Below are 19,408 nucleotides of genomic sequence, written 5' to 3' on the forward strand. Positions count from 1 at the left end.
ATATTTTTTTTATGATATGGAAAAAATAGGGATTAAATTAAGCAAACTCTAACTGATGTACCTATCTGACGCTAAATTTTGTGGATAGATGTGCAATTATAATTAAACCCTTGCGGCCTTGGACTCATCCCTCCACCTGCCCATGGCCATTCCAACCTTGCTATTATAACTGGCCGAATCGAGAAGTGCGTGGAGCAGCGCCGCATCATAACTTTGGACTGTAGCAGTTTGTCTAAAGGTAGCCTTTCAAACTAAGCGTTACAGACGCAGCGTCTATAACTTTGATCTTGTGCCACCAACGCCGCGTCACTAACTCGCTTCGAAAGGCTTACCTTTTAGACCAAAACTAAAGACGCTGCGTCTGTGACGCTTAGTTCGAAAGCCTACCTTTAGGGCTTCCGCTAAACCTCGCGCGCCCGCACGCGGATCAGAATCAAAGTTATTATGGGACGCCGGCCGCGGGCGTGTTGTTCCATCAACTCAGCATAATGTCAGCGATTTGTTAGATGTGTATTTATCAGCGTGATGTGTTACAGTCTCAGCCGTGCTTACACGGCGGGCGCTGCGTGGACGGCCTCAACGGGTACACGTGCGAGTGCGGCGGCACCGGCTACAGCGGCGCCGACTGCGGCACCAACGTGGACGAGTGCGCGCCGCAGCCCTGCCGCCACGCCGCCGAGTGCGTCGACGAGCTCAACGCCTACCGCTGCGTGTGCCGCCCCGGCTACACCGGTCAGTGACCCCCCGGCGGCACCGGCTACAGAATTTCGTCCAATGACCCCAAGCTACACATCCTTATCACTCGCGCGTAATTATATTGCTGTCGCGACTGTGCGACGGCCGGCCGCAGTGAGTGTGCGAGGTCACTACTCAACGTCTTCGCATAGTAAAATACCTGCAAGAATCATTATTCTTGACCCATACACGTATCTAAGACACTTTTTATCCATTGTATTCTTAATAACAAAATCGCTAGTTTTCCTCGTACGCATCCGTTATTTGCAATTAATTTTATTTATACACGTACACCATTATAATAACTTAAATCAATAATAAACATAGCTCAATGGCATGTTCGCGTAAGGTCTTTTACAAAGTAATTACAGCCTATTTATTTGCTGTTCTCCTATTGTATTAAATTTATTTATACATATATTCCTTTAATGGTGTTATTAGAAATAGTTGCATTCGTTATTATGAAATCAATTTTGCACATGATTGTTATTTGCGATTAGGTAGAATCGATTTTCTATTCATGTTCAGTAAATACGTTTGTAAAATTTTCCGCTTGTGCTCCGATTAATCTAAAAGGGCTGAGTGTGAGTTTACATCAAACGCGCTCACTGGTAAACGCGTAAAAAAATTCCATTAAATGTATGACGGATTGTACAGCGCCTCTGGCGGAAACGTTCAAGAACTAAAATGTTCATAGATACATTTTTTTAGCGCGCTCACTAGTGAGCACGTTTGATGTAAAAATAGGGTTCCGTAAAATATGTAGATAATATAGTCCACGCGCGCGAAGTCGAGGGCGGAAAGCTAGTTCGACTATAAATTGAAATGTGACATGCAATAAACGCTTTGAATTTGAATTCGATTAACTGTCGACTATTCCCCACAGGCAAGGACTGCGAGATAGACATAAACGAGTGCGAGGGCGAGCCGTGCAAGTATGGCGGCATCTGCCTGGAGCGCTCCAACGCGAGCCTGTACCGGCCCGCGGACGCCCCGCCCGTCGAGGTGGGCCCGCAGCCGCATATGCTGCTGCCCCGGTCCTTCTACCAGCCGTTCTCGTATGAAGATGCTCAAGGGTGAGTCTATTAGCTAAGTTCAGGCAGGGCAGTCGCTCAAGTATGGCGGCATCTGCCTGGAGCGCTCCAACGCCAGCCTGTACCGGCCCGCGGACGCCCCGCCCGTCGAGGTGGGCCCGCAGCCGCATATGCTGCTGCCCCGGTCCTTCTACCAACCGTTCTCGTATGAAGATGCTCAAGGGTGAGTCTATTAGCTAAGTTCAGGCAGGCAGTCGCTCAAGTATGGCGGCATCTGCCTGGAGCGCTCCAACGCCAGCCTGTACCGGCCCGCGGACGCCCCGCCCGTCGAGGTGGGCCCGCAGCCGCATATGCTGCTGCCCCGGTCCTTCTACCAACCGTTCTCGTATGAAGATGCTCAAGGGTGAGTCTATTAGCTAAGTTCAGGCAGGGCAGTCGCTCAAGTATGGCGGCATCTGCCTGGAGCGCTCCAACGCCAGCCTGTACCGGCCCGCGGACGCCCCGCCCGTCGAGGTGGGCCCGCAGCCGCATATGCTGCTGCCCCGGTCCTTCTACCAACCGTTCTCGTATGAAGATGCTCAAGGGTGAGTCTATTAGCTAAGTTCAGGCAGGCAGTCGCTCAAGTATGGCGGCATCTGCCTGGAGCGCTCCAACGCCAGCCTGTACCGGCCCGCGGACGCCCCGCCCGTCGAGGTGGGCCCGCAGCCGCATATGCTGCTGCCCCGGTCCTTCTACCAACCGTTCTCGTATGAAGATGCTCAAGGGTGAGTCTATTAGCTAAGTTCAGGCAGGCAGTCGCTCAAGTATGGCGGCATCTGCCTGGAGCGCTCCAACGCCAGCCTGTACCGGCCCGCGGACGCCCCGCCCGTCGAGGTGGGCCCGCAACCGCATATGCTGCTGCCCCGGTCTTTCTATCAGCCGTTCTCTTATGAAGACGCTCAAGGGTAAGTTGATCAGCTAGGTGTTTTCTGCGTCGGAACTTATGTAGAAGCTTATTTTTTATACATTCCTAGGTGTGAGTTACGAGCGTTTGATTCTGGTCATAATATGTCCTATTTGCTTCTGTGATTATTATGTACTCTAACAAGTAAATTATTGAATTTGAATTTATTACAAGTATAGTGTTGTTTTGATTGCGTAGGTTCGAGTGCGTATGCGTGGCGGGCACGATGGGCGCGCGCTGCGAGGTGAACATCGACGAGTGCGCGTCGAGCCCGTGCGGGCACGGCAAGTGCGTGGACGGCGTGGGCGCCTACTCCTGCGACTGCGCGCCCGGCTACGAGGGCGCGCACTGCGAGACCGAGGTCGACGAGTGCCAGCGGTGCGTACTGTGTCTATGTCCCGTGAACATCGACGAGTGCGCGTCGAGCCCGTGCGGGCACGGCAAGTGCGTGGACGGCGTGGGCGCCTACTCCTGCGACTGCGCGCCCGGCTACGAGGGCGCGCACTGCGAGACCGAGGTCGACGAGTGCCAGCGGTGCGTACTGTGTCTATGTCCCGTGAACATCGACGAGTGCGCGTCGAGCCCGTGCGGGCACGGCAAGTGCGTGGACGGCGTGGGCGCCTACTCCTGCGACTGCGCGCCCGGCTACGAGGGCGCGCACTGCGAGACCGAGGTCGACGAGTGCCAGCGGTGCGTACTGTGTCTATGTCCCGTGAACATCGACGAGTGCGCGTCGAGCCCGTGCGGGCACGGCAAGTGCGTGGACGGCGTGGGCGCCTACTCCTGCGACTGCGCGCCCGGCTACGAGGGCGCGCACTGCGAGACCGAGGTCGACGAGTGCCAGCGGTGCGTACTGTGTCTATGTCCCGTGAACATCGACGAGTGCGCGTCGAGCCCGTGCGGGCACGGCAAGTGCGTGGACGGCGTGGGCGCCTACTCCTGCGACTGCGCGCCCGGCTACGAGGGCGCGCACTGCGAGACCGAGGTCGACGAGTGCCAGCGGTGCGTACTGTGTCTATGTCCCGTGAACATCGACGAGTGCGCGTCGAGCCCGTGCGGGCACGGCAAGTGCGTGGACGGCGTGGGCGCCTACTCCTGCGACTGCGCGCCCGGCTACGAGGGCGCGCACTGCGAGACCGAGGTCGACGAGTGCCAGCGGTGCGTACTGTGTCTATGTCCCGTGAACATCGACGAGTGCGCGTCGAGCCCGTGCGGGCACGGCAAGTGCGTGGACGGCGTGGGCGCCTACTCCTGCGACTGCGCGCCCGGCTACGAGGGCGCGCACTGCGAGACCGAGGTCGACGAGTGCCAGCGGTGCGTACTGTGTCTATGTCCCGTGAACATCGACGAGTGCGCGTCGAGCCCGTGCGGGCACGGCAAGTGCGTGGACGGCGTGGGCGCCTACTCCTGCGACTGCGCGCCCGGCTACGAGGGCGCGCACTGCGAGACCGAGGTCGACGAGTGCCAGCGGTGCGTACTGTGTCTATGTCCCGTGAACATCGACGAGTGCGCGTCGAGCCCGTGCGGGCACGGCAAGTGCGTGGACGGCGTGGGCGCCTACTCCTGCGACTGCGCGCCCGGCTACGAGGGCGCGCACTGCGAGACCGAGGTCGACGAGTGCCAGCGGTGCGTACTGTGTCTATGTCCCGTGAACATCGACGAGTGCGCGTCGAGCCCGTGCGGGCACGGCAAGTGCGTGGACGGCGTGGGCGCCTACTCCTGCGACTGCGCGCCCGGCTACGAGGGCGCGCACTGCGAGACCGAGGTCGACGAGTGCCAGCGGTGCGTACTGTGTCTATGTCTGTCTGTGAGCTCCATCAGTTCTTCCCGGAGGTGGCCGGTAGGCTCAGCATGCGCTGGGTCCGACCGGACTAGGTAACCTCGCAGATACTCACTGGACACGGGTGCTTCAATAAAAGGCTGAGCGACATGAAGCTGCGAGAGGGGAGTATGTGTGAGTGCGGCGAGAGTGAGGAGGACAGGCACCACGTTTTGTGGTACTGTCCTTTGTATGAAGACCTGCGGTGGGAGATGCTGAGTGGGATAGCGCTTTCGGAGGGTTACGGTCCTGCATGGTACCCGGATCTGGTTGGCTCGGAGGCGAACTTCGCGCGGCTGCGTGAGTTCGCGCACGCGTGGCATAGGAGGCGGAACAGCCAGACGCCAGCGGCCAGGCACCGGACGGTGCCCCAGAAGTAGAGTCCATGCCCCAGAAGGGGGAGACGAGTGGCAAATAGGGACAAATGGACGAAGAATAAAGAACTTGTAGAGAGTCAAGCGCGCGGTGGAGTGCAATCTGCCCTAGGCAGCCGCAATTCCGCGCGCATCTCTCAAGATTCGGCCACAATAACAGTTGGTATGGCCATGGGTGGTGGTGGGATTTGTATCTATACAAAATACAAAATAATTTATTGAATTTAAAACATACATTAACATATTTTACACTTGTATACCTTAACTAATACAGAAACAAAAAACAAACGGTGAACATTTTTGCTGACTACCGTCAACACCGACAATATCACTCGTACGTCCATTCAACGGAGCAGCGGTCGGGCGTCATAGAAAAACGAGCGTTAATAGTAGTGCTGAACGACTCATAATGGCATTTGTCGGTGCCGACGGCCAGCATTGACCACTAAAACTAGGGCCTTTTTTTAGGTGACATTAAGTGGTACACAATGTACTAGTACCTAAACTAGGCCGAGCCTGTATTATAGGTACCAGTTCCTTCCCAATGTTTGTCCTTGTGCTAATCTTTATGCATTATGCGAGAAGCGTAGATAATATTTATCTATACCCGTTCCCACTATCCAAGCTATACAAGAATAAAGTTACCAAGGAAAAATAAAGATAAAGATCTATGTCTGTATGTATGTATCCGCAGTGCGTCACATGTCCCTGTGCAGGTACCAGCCGTGCGCGCACGGGCGCTGCTACGACGGGCGCGCTACGTACTACTGCTCGTGCAGCGCCGGCTGGGGCGGGCGCAACTGCTCCGTGGTGCTGGCGGGCTGCCGCGACCAGCCCTGCCGCAACGGCGGCGCCTGCCTGCCCTGGCTGCAGCACGAGACCAAGCACCTCTTCAACTGCTCCTGCACGCCCGGCTACCACGGGACCACCTGCGAGCAGGTGCGTTGCTTGTCTAATATTTAATGCGTAGCAAGAGCGACAACACAAAATTATTGCTTGTCTATGTACAGAAATCCTCTCTTAGGCCCAGTTTTTTTATTCTTAGTTAAAATAACTAATTGTTAATTTTTGCTACTAATGGTTAAATATTAACAAACCCACGCTGAACTGTCCCACCAAACTCAATGACAGAGGGGCGATACCATCGTTCAACTTTAAAGTTTCCAACATGGCAAAAATCGAAACCAGCGATCCGGTATTGACGGTGGCGTCACCAGTGCCGTATTATCCATAAGGCACTTTAGGCCAGTGCCTAGGGGCCCACTATGGCCAGGGGCCCAGTATGACCAGGGGCCCAGCACGCCCGATAAAAAAATGAAAAAAAAAATGTTAAAGATTATTTTTATGCAACAAAACTCAAACCACCAACGGTCGACGCCCTTCAGAGGCTAAAAAGCCTCACTGCGGAGGCTAGGGAGAGGGCTTTGGGTGTGTTGGCTGTATCATTCGATATAGCCAACGCTTTCAATACCATCCCTCTTTCCACCATACTCTAGGCACTTCAACATCACAGAGTGCCTCAGTACCTTCGAGCGCTGCTGGCCGATTACTTACGGGACCGCGAAGTCCTGTATGTTAACAGAGACGGCCAGCTCAAACGGTGCGGTGTAGCCAGCAGGGTTCCGCAGGGTTCGGTGCTCGGTCCCCTCTTGTGGAACCTAGGCTTCAACTGGCTCCTCCGGGGCGTCCTTCTCGCGGGCATTAGTGTCATATTATGCTATGCGGATGACACTCTGGTCATTGCCCGGGGAAGACATTTGGGGCCGCGGCATGGCTGGCGTTGGCGGGCGGCATATTAGTTGCTCGCAGAATACGACGCCTCGGCCTGAAAGTCGCGCTGGAGAAGACTGAGGCCCTCTTCTTTCCGGGGCCTCGCCAGCGCGCCCCTCCCGACGCGTTGAGGACGTTAGGATTGACGTCAAAGGCCAGATGAGATATCTGGGCCTCACGCTTTACGGGAGGTGGCATTTTAGCCCGCACTTAAACGGGCTAGCGCCACGCCTCCTCAAGGCAGCCGGCGCACTGAGTTGGCTCCTCCCGAATTTGGGAGGGCCACAAACGAGGTGCCGTCGACTTTATGCCTGCGTTCTGAGGAGCATGGCGCTGTATGGCGCCCCAGTCTGGGTGGACGCACTCAACAAGAGGGAGAATGCTGCCCTTCTGCGCAGACCCCAGCGGGCCATAGCGTAGAGGGTCGCAAGGACCTACCGCACGGTAGGGCACTCTGCGGCGTGCGTCCTCGCTGGTACTCCTCCTTGGGAGCTAGAAGCTGGGGTCTTGTCTGTCATCTATCACTGGATGGCAGACCAGAAGGCGCGTGGAAAGCGCCCGGAGCGGTGCGGCGCCGTCACGAAGACATGACTCGCGCGCAGTTTAGCCGCCGCACTCTGGACGCCATTTGTCCTGTTCTGGACCAATGGTTGGAACGACCGCACGGGTTCCTCAGGTTCCGTCTGGCGCAGGTGCTGACCGGGCATGGCTTCGGTTCGTACCTGCATAGAATCGGGCGAGAGGAATCCCCGTGTGCCACAAATGCGGCGCGGCGGATGACACGGTGCAGCACACCTTCGCGGTCTGCACAGGCTGGGAAGAGCAGCGCCGTGTCCTCACTGTGGTCGTGGGCCGGGATCTTTCGCTTCCGAGCCTGGTCATCGCCATGCTGGGAAGTGAAGGATGCTAAAAGGCGATTGCCTCCTTTTGCGAAGAGGTCGTCCTTCAGAAGGAGGCAGTGGAGCGCGAGCGGGAGAACGCTCTTCTCGTCTCATCGCTCCGCAGGCGGAGAAGGGGGCGTAGAAGGCGGTTGTACGACAGTTCTACTCTGCCCCCAGGTGGCGGCCGCAGGCCGGGGGTGCGGGGGCACCCTTGTCACCTTCATCTGACGGGAACGGCTTGGCGTTTCAGGCATTTCCGTCGGACCCCCACAAGGGGGGCGTGTAGGGTCCGCCGTGTAGGCGAGCTGTCGCTGTAGCGTGGTGTCTCGGAAGTCTAAGGCTACGGCCGGATACTCGAGACACCCCCACTCGGCCTACGACCACGGAACGCCGCGGAGGTTTTAGTGGGTATACCCCGTCCTTTTCCCTTTTTAGGGCGCCGGGAGTCCCACATACCACCCTGTCCCCCGGCAGTGGTGACGGTGCGCAAAGCATTTCCTCCGTGACAAAAAAAAGGGGGGCCCGAAACGAGCTGTGCCTAGGGGCCCCGAGATGGTTAATCCGGCCCTGGGCGTCACGCTGTCAATGTCATGGATAGGACAGTTCAGCCCCCCTAGACAAAACGCACTTTTTGATCGAATAGAAAATCGAATCCGTCGAAACTCCATACAAAAAAGGGGCTTTTCGACCACTTTTCGACTGGTTTGCGATTATAATTTGCACTTTGTCTAGACCCACAGTATTTTGGAACTTTAACCATTGTTTGAAAATCATTTTTTTCTGATATATTTAACCACTTGTCATTTGACATCTGTCAAATTTGACCATTGGTTATTTTAACTACGAATCAAAAAACCGGGCCTTACTGACACAACGTATTTTGTTTCATTGAAGGGGTTACACAAAAATATTTAATACTCTTTCTAAGATATATTCTGTCTTCATGCATTAATGAAAATGTTTAATCACTATCCCTCCTTCCAGAAGAGTAAATACAAATGAGTAGGTCATCTTCATAGAAACGCACCGAGCGCGGTTTGTATGTGAGCGCGCCAATATACGTATGCGGCGCGCACGCACACACTGACAAAATTCGGCGCAACCACGACTGGCTCCCCGCTAATCCCCGCTAAATTTTGTCATACGTGCTGGCGCGCTCACATACAAACCGCGCCCATGCGTTTCTATGAAGATGACCTACTCATTTGTATTTACTCTGGTTAATGTCTCTGTATTAGTACACCACAGCGTATTTTGTTTCATTGAGGGGGTTCATATGTTCTAGTTCTGTCTTCATACATTAATGAAAAAGTTGCAATCGTTTTTAATCACTTTCCCTCCTAGATAACAACAATGTCTCTCGAAAAGAGCAGCTACGTGGAAGTGAACACGAGCCGCGAGGAGGGCTACGACATCTCGTTCCGCTTCAAGACGACGCTGGGCTCGGGGCTCCTGGCCATGGGCCGCGGGCTGACGTACTTCATCCTCGAGCTGCTGCACGGCCGCCTCAACCTGCACTCCAGCCTGCTAAACAAGTGGGAGGGCGTGTTCATCGGCTCCAAACTCAACGACTCCAAGTGGCAGAAGGTATGCTTCGGTGTCACTAACTGGGAACGAAAAGTCGACGATATCCGATGGCAATATCAACAACGATAATAGTTGCTATCACGGTTGCCATCGGACAAAGCGACTGTTCTCTGTGATGGTGTGCCGTGTCAGCAACAAAACTTATTTATGTCTGTTATAAGAGTCACCTCTTATCAGATAATGATCTGGTTAAATATTCTTGCAATTTAAGTTTCTAAAGCCTTAGGAGATACTATTTTATAACCAGATCCATTTACTAATGAGGGTTTTCGCGCATGAAAAATCCGCCAGATGGCAATACGTAGACGCGAGGTCCAAATGCTGCATGATTGGTTATTTTTGACATGACATTGACAGATATGTCAAATTCCACCAATCACGCAGTAGTCAGACCCCACATCCACGTCCCGCCATCTAGCGGATCTTACATACGCGAAAGCCCTCATTGAGGCATAATTTGTGCAGGTGTTCGTGACCATAAACTCGTCGCACCTGGTGCTGGCGGCCAACGAGGAGCAGACCATCTACCCCATCAGCCAGAACGAGGCGTACAACTCCAGCGTGACGTCGTTCCCCACCACGCGGCTGGGCACGGCCGGCTCGTCCTACGCCACGCTCACGCACGGGCCCAACTTCTTCGTCGGCTGCTTCCAGGACGTCGTCGTCAACGGCCAGTGGGTCAGTGCGACAACTCACATAAGATTCTAGTCTAGGAAAACGTAGTATAGGTGAGACTTCCACTTGGTGGATGGAGGATTTGGGGAAGATTGCGGGAAACACCTGGTTTTGGGCAGCGCAGGACTGGTCGTTATAGAAATCCATTGGGGAGGTCTTTGTTCAGCAGCAGACGGAATTCGGTTAAAACAAACGAATGTACGACATGTTAAGCAATCTTTCCCAAAGTGGGCGATAACGCCCCCTTGTGGGCGCTGCAGGCTTAAAGGGGGGCGGTAAGAGACCACGGAAAAAAATCGGTGCATTGTGTAGAGGCTTGGTAGGCCATTTGTAATTTCATCTACTTAGGAGGTCTCTTAGACACCGACTGAGCATTTGACTCTTGAAAATTTAATGGGGGCGCTCAAAAGAATTTATTCTCAAAGTGGGCAGTAGACAAAATAAGTTTGGGAACCGCTGTGTTAACCCAACATTATTGCTTGATATTCCCTCGTAAGCTAACTTCAACCACTATTTTGCGACAGGTCCTACCCGAAGACACAAACAACACCAGCTCAGAGACCACAACCGAAGTATCCAGCTCATCCGGCATAGAGGGCGAGGCGGGCTTACCAGAGGACGGCGAGAGCGGCGTCGCGCGTATCTTGCACGGCGTGCAGGCGCACTGCCCGCGCACGCCGCAGTGCAGCCCCAACCCCTGCCAGTCCGGCGGCGCCTGCGAGGACCACTGGACCACCTTCGTGTGCAGCTGCCCGCGCCCGCACCTCGGCGGCACCTGCCAGTACAGTGAGTGTGTATACGGGCCCTTAGCTACATGCTTCGTGGGCGTCGGTGACGCAACAAAACGCAACCAAGGAAGAGCTAGGGAGACGAGATAGGGAGAGGGTGCCACGGTACGATGACGCTGTGCAGACAACGCAACTTACGCAACGCATAGATGTCCAACATTGGAACCGTCCCAACTCATTTTCAGGAGGGCGCTACTATCAATACTGGGTTGTTAGTTTTTGATTTTTGCATCTTGACGTTTCAGAATCGTGGGACTATAGCAGAATATTTTTAGGCTGAGTTGCACCACCTAACTTTAACCGTAACTATGACGATAACCGGTGTTTTTTCTATGGAGTTTGACAGATTTTTGACGTTTATCAAAGTTAAAGTAAGATGGAGCAACCCAGCCTTAAAGTATCGAAGGTGACAACTATCAATGCCAGTCGCCTGCGACTTTTCTCTGTATGACTGAAGAATATACAAGTGTTTTTAACCGACTTCAAAAAAGGAGGAGGTTCTCAATTCGACCCGTATGTTTTTTTTTTCTATGTTTGTTACGCGATAACTCCGCCAATTATGAACCGATTTGAACAAATCTTTTTTCGGCGTATAGGTAATACCTCAAGGGTGGTCCCATTTAAATTTAATAATAGGAAAAACAACCCCCAAGGGTGGAAAATTGGGGATGAACTTTTTTATACGCAATATCTCCGCCGATTATAAACCAATTTGAACGATTATTTTTTTGTTGAATAGGTATAGCCCGACCAGGAACATAAAAACCCTCGCCATGTTGCGGAAAACTAATGGTACTAATTTCTTTTAATGGCAACAGTAACTGAAAACTTCATTGACATGTCACCTTGCATGTCAGTCTATTGCTGTCAAAGTGTAAACAAACTTTATTTTAAATGTGTGCAATTGATTTTGTAAATTAAATTGCTAAAATCTTTTTATAGTCGTGAAAGAAAAGTGGTTCACAATGTGTTAAAGTATTTGTCGAAGAGAAATACTAAGGGTTCGGACAATATTTTCATTGAATAATGTTTCCGACAAAGGTTGTCAAATTGACTGACATGTTTATCGCATAGTACAGTCCACTATGAAAATTAGCTGTGGTTTGTTTCAACTACCTATTTTAAAAAAAATTGTCACTTTGTAAGTGTTGAATTTTATGGAATTGGGAAAGAAGTACCGAGTTAGAAGCGTTCATCAGCAAACATTGCAGTTGAATATTCAAGTTCTGAATTTGATTATTGATGAATAATAAAATAAACCCTACTAGCTCGATTGATGGTTTCATTTAATTTATTTAAACCAGGTTACCTATAATAATATTTTTTCGTTAATTTATGAAAATATCAAATTAGCCCGTAATCCTGAATCCTGATACATAAAGTTAGCCTATTAATTTCACACAGGTACGACTGTACTCAGTGTTGCACTATCAAATGCAATTGACGCGCCTCTATGCCAGGGTTTTTATGTTCCTGGTCAGGCTATATTATCAAAAGGGTGGTTTCATGCGAATTTGAAGAAAATATTTCACCCCCAAGGGTGGAAAATTGGGGATGAACTTTTTTATACGCAATATTTTTAATTTTTAGTTTTTTTTTGTGTTCACGCATTTGAAGTCGGTTTTATTTTTAAAAAAAGTTAATTATCATTATAAAGTGTCATATTGTCCCTTAGACTACACAGCGGCGACGTTCGGGCAGGAGTCGGCCAAGCCGCGCTCGGTGGTGGTGGTGGCGGTGGGCGCGGCGGCGCGGCGCGCGGTGCACGCGGCGCTCGACATCTCCATGTTCATCCGCACGCGCAAGTCCACCGGACAGATCTTCTACCTCAGCTCGCTGCCAAGGTCGGTCACTCACTCACCAGCTGCCGGCCTGTTCTGGAAAACTTTTTCCAAGTGTACAAACTTGTGTTGTTGTTGTTTTATGTATTTATTTTCAAACTTAAGTCTATTTTTACAGATATCCAATACAATAGACAAGCGAAATATGACAGGAACGTATAGTAACATATCTTCTATATACAGTGTGAGTCACGTTAAAGTGTACATATGAAAATAGATGAAACTAGACCTATTTTTATGACAAAAAAGAGGTCAAAAAATTTTTGAGATTTTTTTTAAATTTTTTATAGATTTTTTTTCTTCCAATTACTTATTGTAAAGAAAACGTAATAACTTTTAAACTAAGCGGTATATCTTTCTAAAATAAAAACAGTAATAATGCTAAATAACAGGCGATACTAAAAAAATACATAAAATACACAAAAAATGCCAACAAATAATAAAAAATTAAACTTTTTGAAAAAAATCTGCTTTTAAATTCGTGTTTTTTTGGTTATTTGATAATTTTCTCTAAAAAATGCCCCTATAACATGTGGTTTTTATTACTTTGTATTATTCTCTATCGTATTATCTTTGTAAAACCAAAAATCGCATGTCTCTATCCCTATCACAACATTTGCTATGATCGTTTGAACAAAGGCCTGCCACAACATTATTCTCCGCTACAGATAGAGACAATTTTAATTTTTACTAAAATGCTTATTTTACTTCGAAATCTTTTGTTTTTATTTGAAATCTAACTTGTCTTTATCAAAATTACAAATCTAGAGCCATTTTCAGTTTCGTTGTTAACAAAGCGTTGAATGGCGCGCCCGGAGAGGCTTAGTTCAAACGATCATTGCAAACGTTGTGATAGGGATAGAGACATGCTATTTTTGGTTTTACGAAGGTAATACGATAGAGAATAATACAAAGTAATAAAAACCACCTGTTATAGGGGCATTTTTTGGAGAAATTTATCAAATAACCAAAAAAACACGAATTTAAAAGCAGATTTTTTTCAAATAGTTGAATTTTTTATCATTTGTTGGCCTTTTTTGTGTATTTTATGTATTTTTTTAGTATCGCCTGTTATTTAGCATTATTACTGTTTTTATTTTATCAGGATATACCGCTTAGTTTAAAAGTTATTACGTTTTCTATACAATAAGTAATTGGAAGAAAAAAAATTCTATAAAAAATAAAAAAAAAAACTCAAAAATTTTTTGACTTCTTTTTTGTCGATAAAAATAGGTCTAGTTTCATCTATTTTCATATGTACACTTTAACGTGACTCACACTGTATATAAAAGAAAGTCGTGTTAGTTACACCACTTATAACTCAAGAACGGCTGAACCGATTTAGCTGAAAATTGTCAGGGAGGTAGTTTAGAGCCAGGAGAAGGACATAGGATACTTTTTATACCATTCGAAATTAAAAAAAAAGTCTGCTTATTTATTGCCATTAAGGCGGAACAAAGTTCGCCGGGTCAGCTAGTGTAAATTAAATGAAAAAATACAAATTAAACCTAACAATAACATAAATTAGAAAGCGTCATCTTTGTAAAGTTGTATTTAAATGTCTTTGACCAACCAAAATAATTGACATAGTTTTCGAGTGGTGACCGTAGGCTGGAAGACATAGCTTTAATGATCTGGTGAAGGTTACGCGAAGTATCTGGATGCGGGCAACACAGCAGCGATCGTTGTGAAAATCCGTGAGAAATGTCTTTGTCCAGCAGGGGGCCCAGCATTTGTTTGAATAAAGCATTAATTAATCCTTCAAGGCCCGCGAATCTAGACACAATAGATAATCAATTGTTATGACATTAATGAATGCCGTCTGGGACTCAAGCGGTTAATAGTTTTTCGTGTGGTTTCAGGGAGGGCCAGGAGGAGACACAAGTGAGCGCGTCGCTGTTCGGCGGCGAGCTGCTGGTGCACCTGCGCTTCAACCAGACCTCCGAGAACTATACCGTGGGCGGCACGCGCCTCGACAACGGATATCTGCACCTCATCGAGGTAACGTTCACAGCCCTGCCGCACTGAAGGATTACAAGCGTTTTCAAAGCGGAGCCACGCGACACTCCCACTTGGTCCCTCTTCTTAACTCGTCCCACACTCACATGAAAATGGCACAAATCAAGTCGGCCTCGACGAGTATTGCCAAGAACAAAAAAGAAGAAGAAGACGCGACACTCGAGTATATCGTAAGCCACTCACTCAAGGCGGAAACGTTATGCTTCTGCGGTTCTGTCAAATAAGACGTTTTGAGCTGGACGTTTGTTGTGCGTTTGCAAGACCAGGAGAAGTTTTTTTTAATGAGCTCGATATCATACCACCATTTAGAATAGAATAGAAAGTATTTATTTGTCTCAAAACAGGCCTTTTAAAGCCTTTCTTCATGTTGTTTACTAATCGTTCGGTCCAAATTAATCCATTTTCTGTATTTTCTCAGGTCGTGAGAAATGCCACTTTGGTGCAAGTGAAGCTCAACGGTACCGAATACTTCCGCAAATCTATATCGGCAGCTAAACAACTCGATGCACAGGTAAATACATCTACGACTATCCATGGAGGCCACACAGTACGTTAGGCTCGATTTCCTTTTATGCTGACGTCGGTGACCTACACTACACTAGTTACACTAGTTCTATGTGATCGTCTGCCGTTGACGAACTAGTGTATACTCGTACGCACCGCTGGCGTCGGTCACCGATGTCGGCCTAAGAGGAACATTGCTTTTCAACTTTATGATAAGCGAGTAAAGTTCAAAATAAGAAGGCATAGGTTAAGAGCGTTTACGCCGTTTGGCGCAAAAACAGTACTTTTTCAACCCGTTACAATCATTAACCAGTTACATTACAAATATGTTATAGGCAGGCATAAATAATTAGGCAATTTCGTCGTCTAAATAGTCAGTTGAGAAAATATTTCGATTAGTATAGTATTTGAGAATTCTATCAAGATAAGTCCACACAGGTTTTCAAATTTCCACTATAGCGTCAGTTTACAAACTGAATTTTTCATAAAAATACTGTGAAAACGATATAACAAACATTTATATCCTATAGCATAGGTCCTTAGGCAAATAGTTAGTTGAGAAAATTCTTAGATTTATGCATTTTATATTAAGAAATCACAAATTCAAAGAACGTGAAAATTGAAAAACCCAAAAATCAAAGTGATTTTTACACCGTTATTGTTCTTTAATTCAACATAAAAATAGCTTAATATAATAAAATAACATCTTATTTGAAATATTTACTTTGAAACGATATGTATATTTCATTGTTATTGTTTTGCTATAAACATTTGAAAACTATTAAAAAACGCCGCGCGCGAATCATTTCCAATGATGCCCCTTGAAACGCCGCGCTTCGCGTAAACGCTCTTAAGGCGCTACCTCGTAAAAGTTTTCGGCCGACTGAATGCCTCGCACACAGAGGGATAGAAATATGATTTCTCAGTGCGAGGAAAGGGACAGCAATAGCGCGCGCGGCGCGGAATAAAATAACGTAAGCGACAATCGGAAATCATGTATTTATTGAAAAACCAAACACTATTTAAAGAAAATAACTCGACCAGTACTTAGAATATGTTATTACCTTACTAATATACAAAATCTGGTATTGAAATATTAGCCTATCTGCTTATGAAACGAAAAACCGAGTAACAGAAGGGTCATCTTTGGATTTTTTTTCTATCGAGAAAATTGTTTCCATTCATGTTTCGGCTTCGACCAGACACTAGATTTATTAGTCAACTATGACATATTTTAAAATAAGTAATAAGAAAAGTACGACTAAAACTAATTCTGCGCTTCTTTAAAACGCCCAATATTCGCAAGGCATCACCTTAACGTTGTGTCACTCGCAGGTGCTGTACCTGGGCGGGCCTCCGCCGGCGGACGCGGCGGCGCACGGCGCGGCGGCCGGGCTGCCGGCGCCCGCCGCCTCGTCGCCGGCGCCGGCGCCCGAGCCCGCCGCCGAGCCCGAGCCCGCCGACGACGCCGCCTACTTCAAGGGCGTCATACAGGACGTGCAGGTGACGATTTGACCACATTTATTTATTTATTAATAGATACAGTTACAGTATATACAGGGTGACTGAAAAATTCAAAATCAACTTTGCATGGATAATTTTCGTATTATTACTCCATTTTCTTCCATAAACTTTGAATTTTTAATAAATTTCAATATCTAATTACTACGTGTGATATATCATTGGAAAGAAGAGAAGGTAGAGATATTTTGAAGATCATTGGCAATCCATTAGTTTTTTTTTAAATCAAATTCGAACTTGAATTTTTTATCGTGGTTTGTACTTTTGTTGAACTTTGGCGGCTCGTAACAAGTTATTTAATCATTATCTGTATATTACAGACATGGACCTATAAAAAAAGTCGGACGGATTCTCATCAACAAAATACTGTGACATTAGGATACACCAGCTTGCCTGTACGTACAGGCCGGCACGCACACATCCACACCCTGATACACCACTTCGAGTACAAACTTCACACAGTTGACACATTTAAGCAGCGAAAAAACAACACGAATACGACATGTCTTGTGTGATGAAATTGTGTAAAAACCGTTCTGTTCGAACAAACAAAAATTAAGGAATCACATTTCACAGGCAAAATAATAATCCAATCACTTATTTCCCGACATTAAAATATTGAAATTAATTGAAATCAAACGTCATTCACTCGAAAAAATAATACGTCAAAGACCAGTGTTCTCAGTTATTTACGTGGGAAAATTACCCGAAATATGGGAAATTAATAATAATTTTAGGACTTTTTAGTTATTTATTACGCATACTATGGAAATAAAATAATTTATCATAATAATTGTGTTTTAATGGGATATATTTTCACAGGCAAATTTGATCCTTCCCAAAAATGTAGAACTGCGAAACTCAAATTTTCTTACATTGATTGCAAGTCAGTGTCAGGTTGTATGTTAAAAAAAATCTATCAGAGATAATAATAATAATATATTGATGATGCATAAGATTATGATTATAATGTACACAAGATTCGTAATTTGTAACTGCGTGAATAATTTTTGATCAACATTATGTACCTACATACCCTGACACACTGACTTGCAAACAATGTAAGAAAATTTGAACATTGAAAATTTCGCGCCTACCTTAACGCATTCACCTTTCATCCTTTTAAAATGGCACGGAATAATTCTGTCTATATTTCCAAGTAACATCTGCCGATCTATGTTTTTCTTAAAATAAATGGGTAAAAGTTTTGGCTAACATGGCATCCCTAAATTCACTCACACAATAGACAAACGCCAAAATTTTGCGTCACAGTTTTGTTGTAGCGCGAGTTCCGTCCGCCTTTTTTTATAGGTCCATGATTACAGATTTATTTCTCTGAAATCTTAAAACTCATGTTTCTTCGATAGTTCTTATTTTTATTATGACATGACAACTCTAATGCACATGACAGACGCCAACAAAGAAAAATAATAAACATAACAAAGAGGTTTTAACGACTTGAACAGAACAAACACTAAACGTTAAAGCTAAACTTTACAATTACTGTAAAATTATACAACTTTATCGCATTGACATCTCTAAATACTTACCCCTAACTAATACGTTCGTTGAATAATATTTTAAAGTAAAATGTAGTATGGAAATGACATTTAAAAACAATGTTAGACTAGTGTAACTTAGGGTATTGGTCATTTAAGGTGGCAAAAGTGACGTCAACATAATATAACTTATCTTTGACTTAGAAAATCTATGGAACAAGCTCATTATGTCGATTAACTTCGTGCTGTCACCTATTATCATATTATTGTGAGTGTAGAATATTGAAATATATCCCAGGTGTCGAACGGCGTGAACGTGACGATCGTGGAGTTCTTCCCGCTGCAAGTGCCAGGGCTGTCGCTGCCGCCGCCCTTCGGCGACGTGTGGCTGGATCCTGCTGGCGTGCTGGCTGGCGTGCATTCCGACGATGCTTGCGCTTCACGCCCCTGTCAAGTGAGTGCTCTGCTCCTAGTCTTTTAGATTTAAAGCTAGGCTGGAGTAAGTACCTAAAATTATGCAAATGATTGGAGTGTGGGAACGAATGGAAACCCGGAGCGGGGAAGCAGAGAAAAATAACTAGCGCGACTGAGCGGCTGAATCAAAACCCGCTACTGGCAGCTCGAAAAATTCGACGCGTGCTCGCGACCTAGCTCCATTCATCGAATAATAGTTCACAACTTAGTTCTGCATTACTGCCTCGCTTCTTTTCACTGGACAGGCAGCCTTAAAGACGAATTTCCTCTTTGATTAACTTTTTAATTTGTGGACTCATCTTTGTTTTATTTGCGCAGCACAACGCGTCGTGCAGCAACACATGGAACGACTACTCGTGCGCGTGCCCGCGCGGCTACAAGGGCAAGCAGTGCTCCGACGTGGAGTTCTGCCAGCTGCAGGGCTGCCCGCTCAGCTCGCACTGCCGCAACCTCGACAACGGGTGAGTCGCGGCACACATGGTGACGTCACAACACGTGGCACGACTACTCGCGGCTACAAGGGCAAGCAGTGCTCCGACGTGGAGTTCTGCCAGCTGCAGGGCTGCCCGCTCAGCTCGCACTGCCGCAACCTCGACAACGGGTGAGTCGCGGCACACATGGTGACGTCACAACACGTGGCACGACTACTCGCGGCTACAAGGGCAAGCAGTGCTCCGACGTGGAGTTCTGCCAGCTGCAGGGCTGCCCGCTCAGCTCGCACTGCCGCAACCTCGACAACGGGTGAGTCGCGGCACACATGGTGACGTCACAACACGTGGCACGACAAGCAGGGCAAACATTGCTCCGACGTGGATTTACTGCCCTACCACCACTTTATGGGCTGGTGCTAAGAGGAAGTGGCGGAAGAAACTCATCACCTTCGTCAGCCTCTATTCCAATTACTCAATTTGAAGTTTAAATGAGTTTGACGTGTTTTATTTGGC

The 19,408-nt window shown here is 47.6% G+C and overlaps 1 protein-coding gene across 1 annotated transcript in view; it reads left to right on the forward strand.

Moving 5' to 3' along the window:
* LOC135077901 (protein crumbs) overlaps positions 1-19,408 on the forward strand; it is a 78,666-nt gene that overhangs the window by 43,140 nt on the left and 16,118 nt on the right. The window contains exons 22-35 of the mRNA XM_063972437.1: positions 537-732; positions 1,622-1,811; positions 2,911-4,494; positions 5,622-5,844; positions 8,901-9,143; positions 9,609-9,821; positions 10,343-10,604; positions 12,282-12,450; positions 14,310-14,448; positions 14,885-14,977; positions 16,306-16,473; positions 18,289-18,444; positions 18,783-18,925; positions 19,071-19,205. Coding sequence (XP_063828507.1) covers positions 537-732; positions 1,622-1,811; positions 2,911-4,494; positions 5,622-5,844; positions 8,901-9,143; positions 9,609-9,821; positions 10,343-10,604; positions 12,282-12,450; positions 14,310-14,448; positions 14,885-14,977; positions 16,306-16,473; positions 18,289-18,444; positions 18,783-18,925; positions 19,071-19,205 — 3,914 coding nt within the window. The remainder of the gene's footprint in view (positions 1-536; positions 733-1,621; positions 1,812-2,910; positions 4,495-5,621; positions 5,845-8,900; positions 9,144-9,608; positions 9,822-10,342; positions 10,605-12,281; positions 12,451-14,309; positions 14,449-14,884; positions 14,978-16,305; positions 16,474-18,288; positions 18,445-18,782; positions 18,926-19,070; positions 19,206-19,408) is intronic.

The sequence above is a fragment of the Ostrinia nubilalis genome, chromosome 2 (assembly GCF_963855985.1).
Source record: "Ostrinia nubilalis chromosome 2, ilOstNubi1.1, whole genome shotgun sequence".
Taxonomy (NCBI): domain Eukaryota; kingdom Metazoa; phylum Arthropoda; class Insecta; order Lepidoptera; family Crambidae; genus Ostrinia; species Ostrinia nubilalis.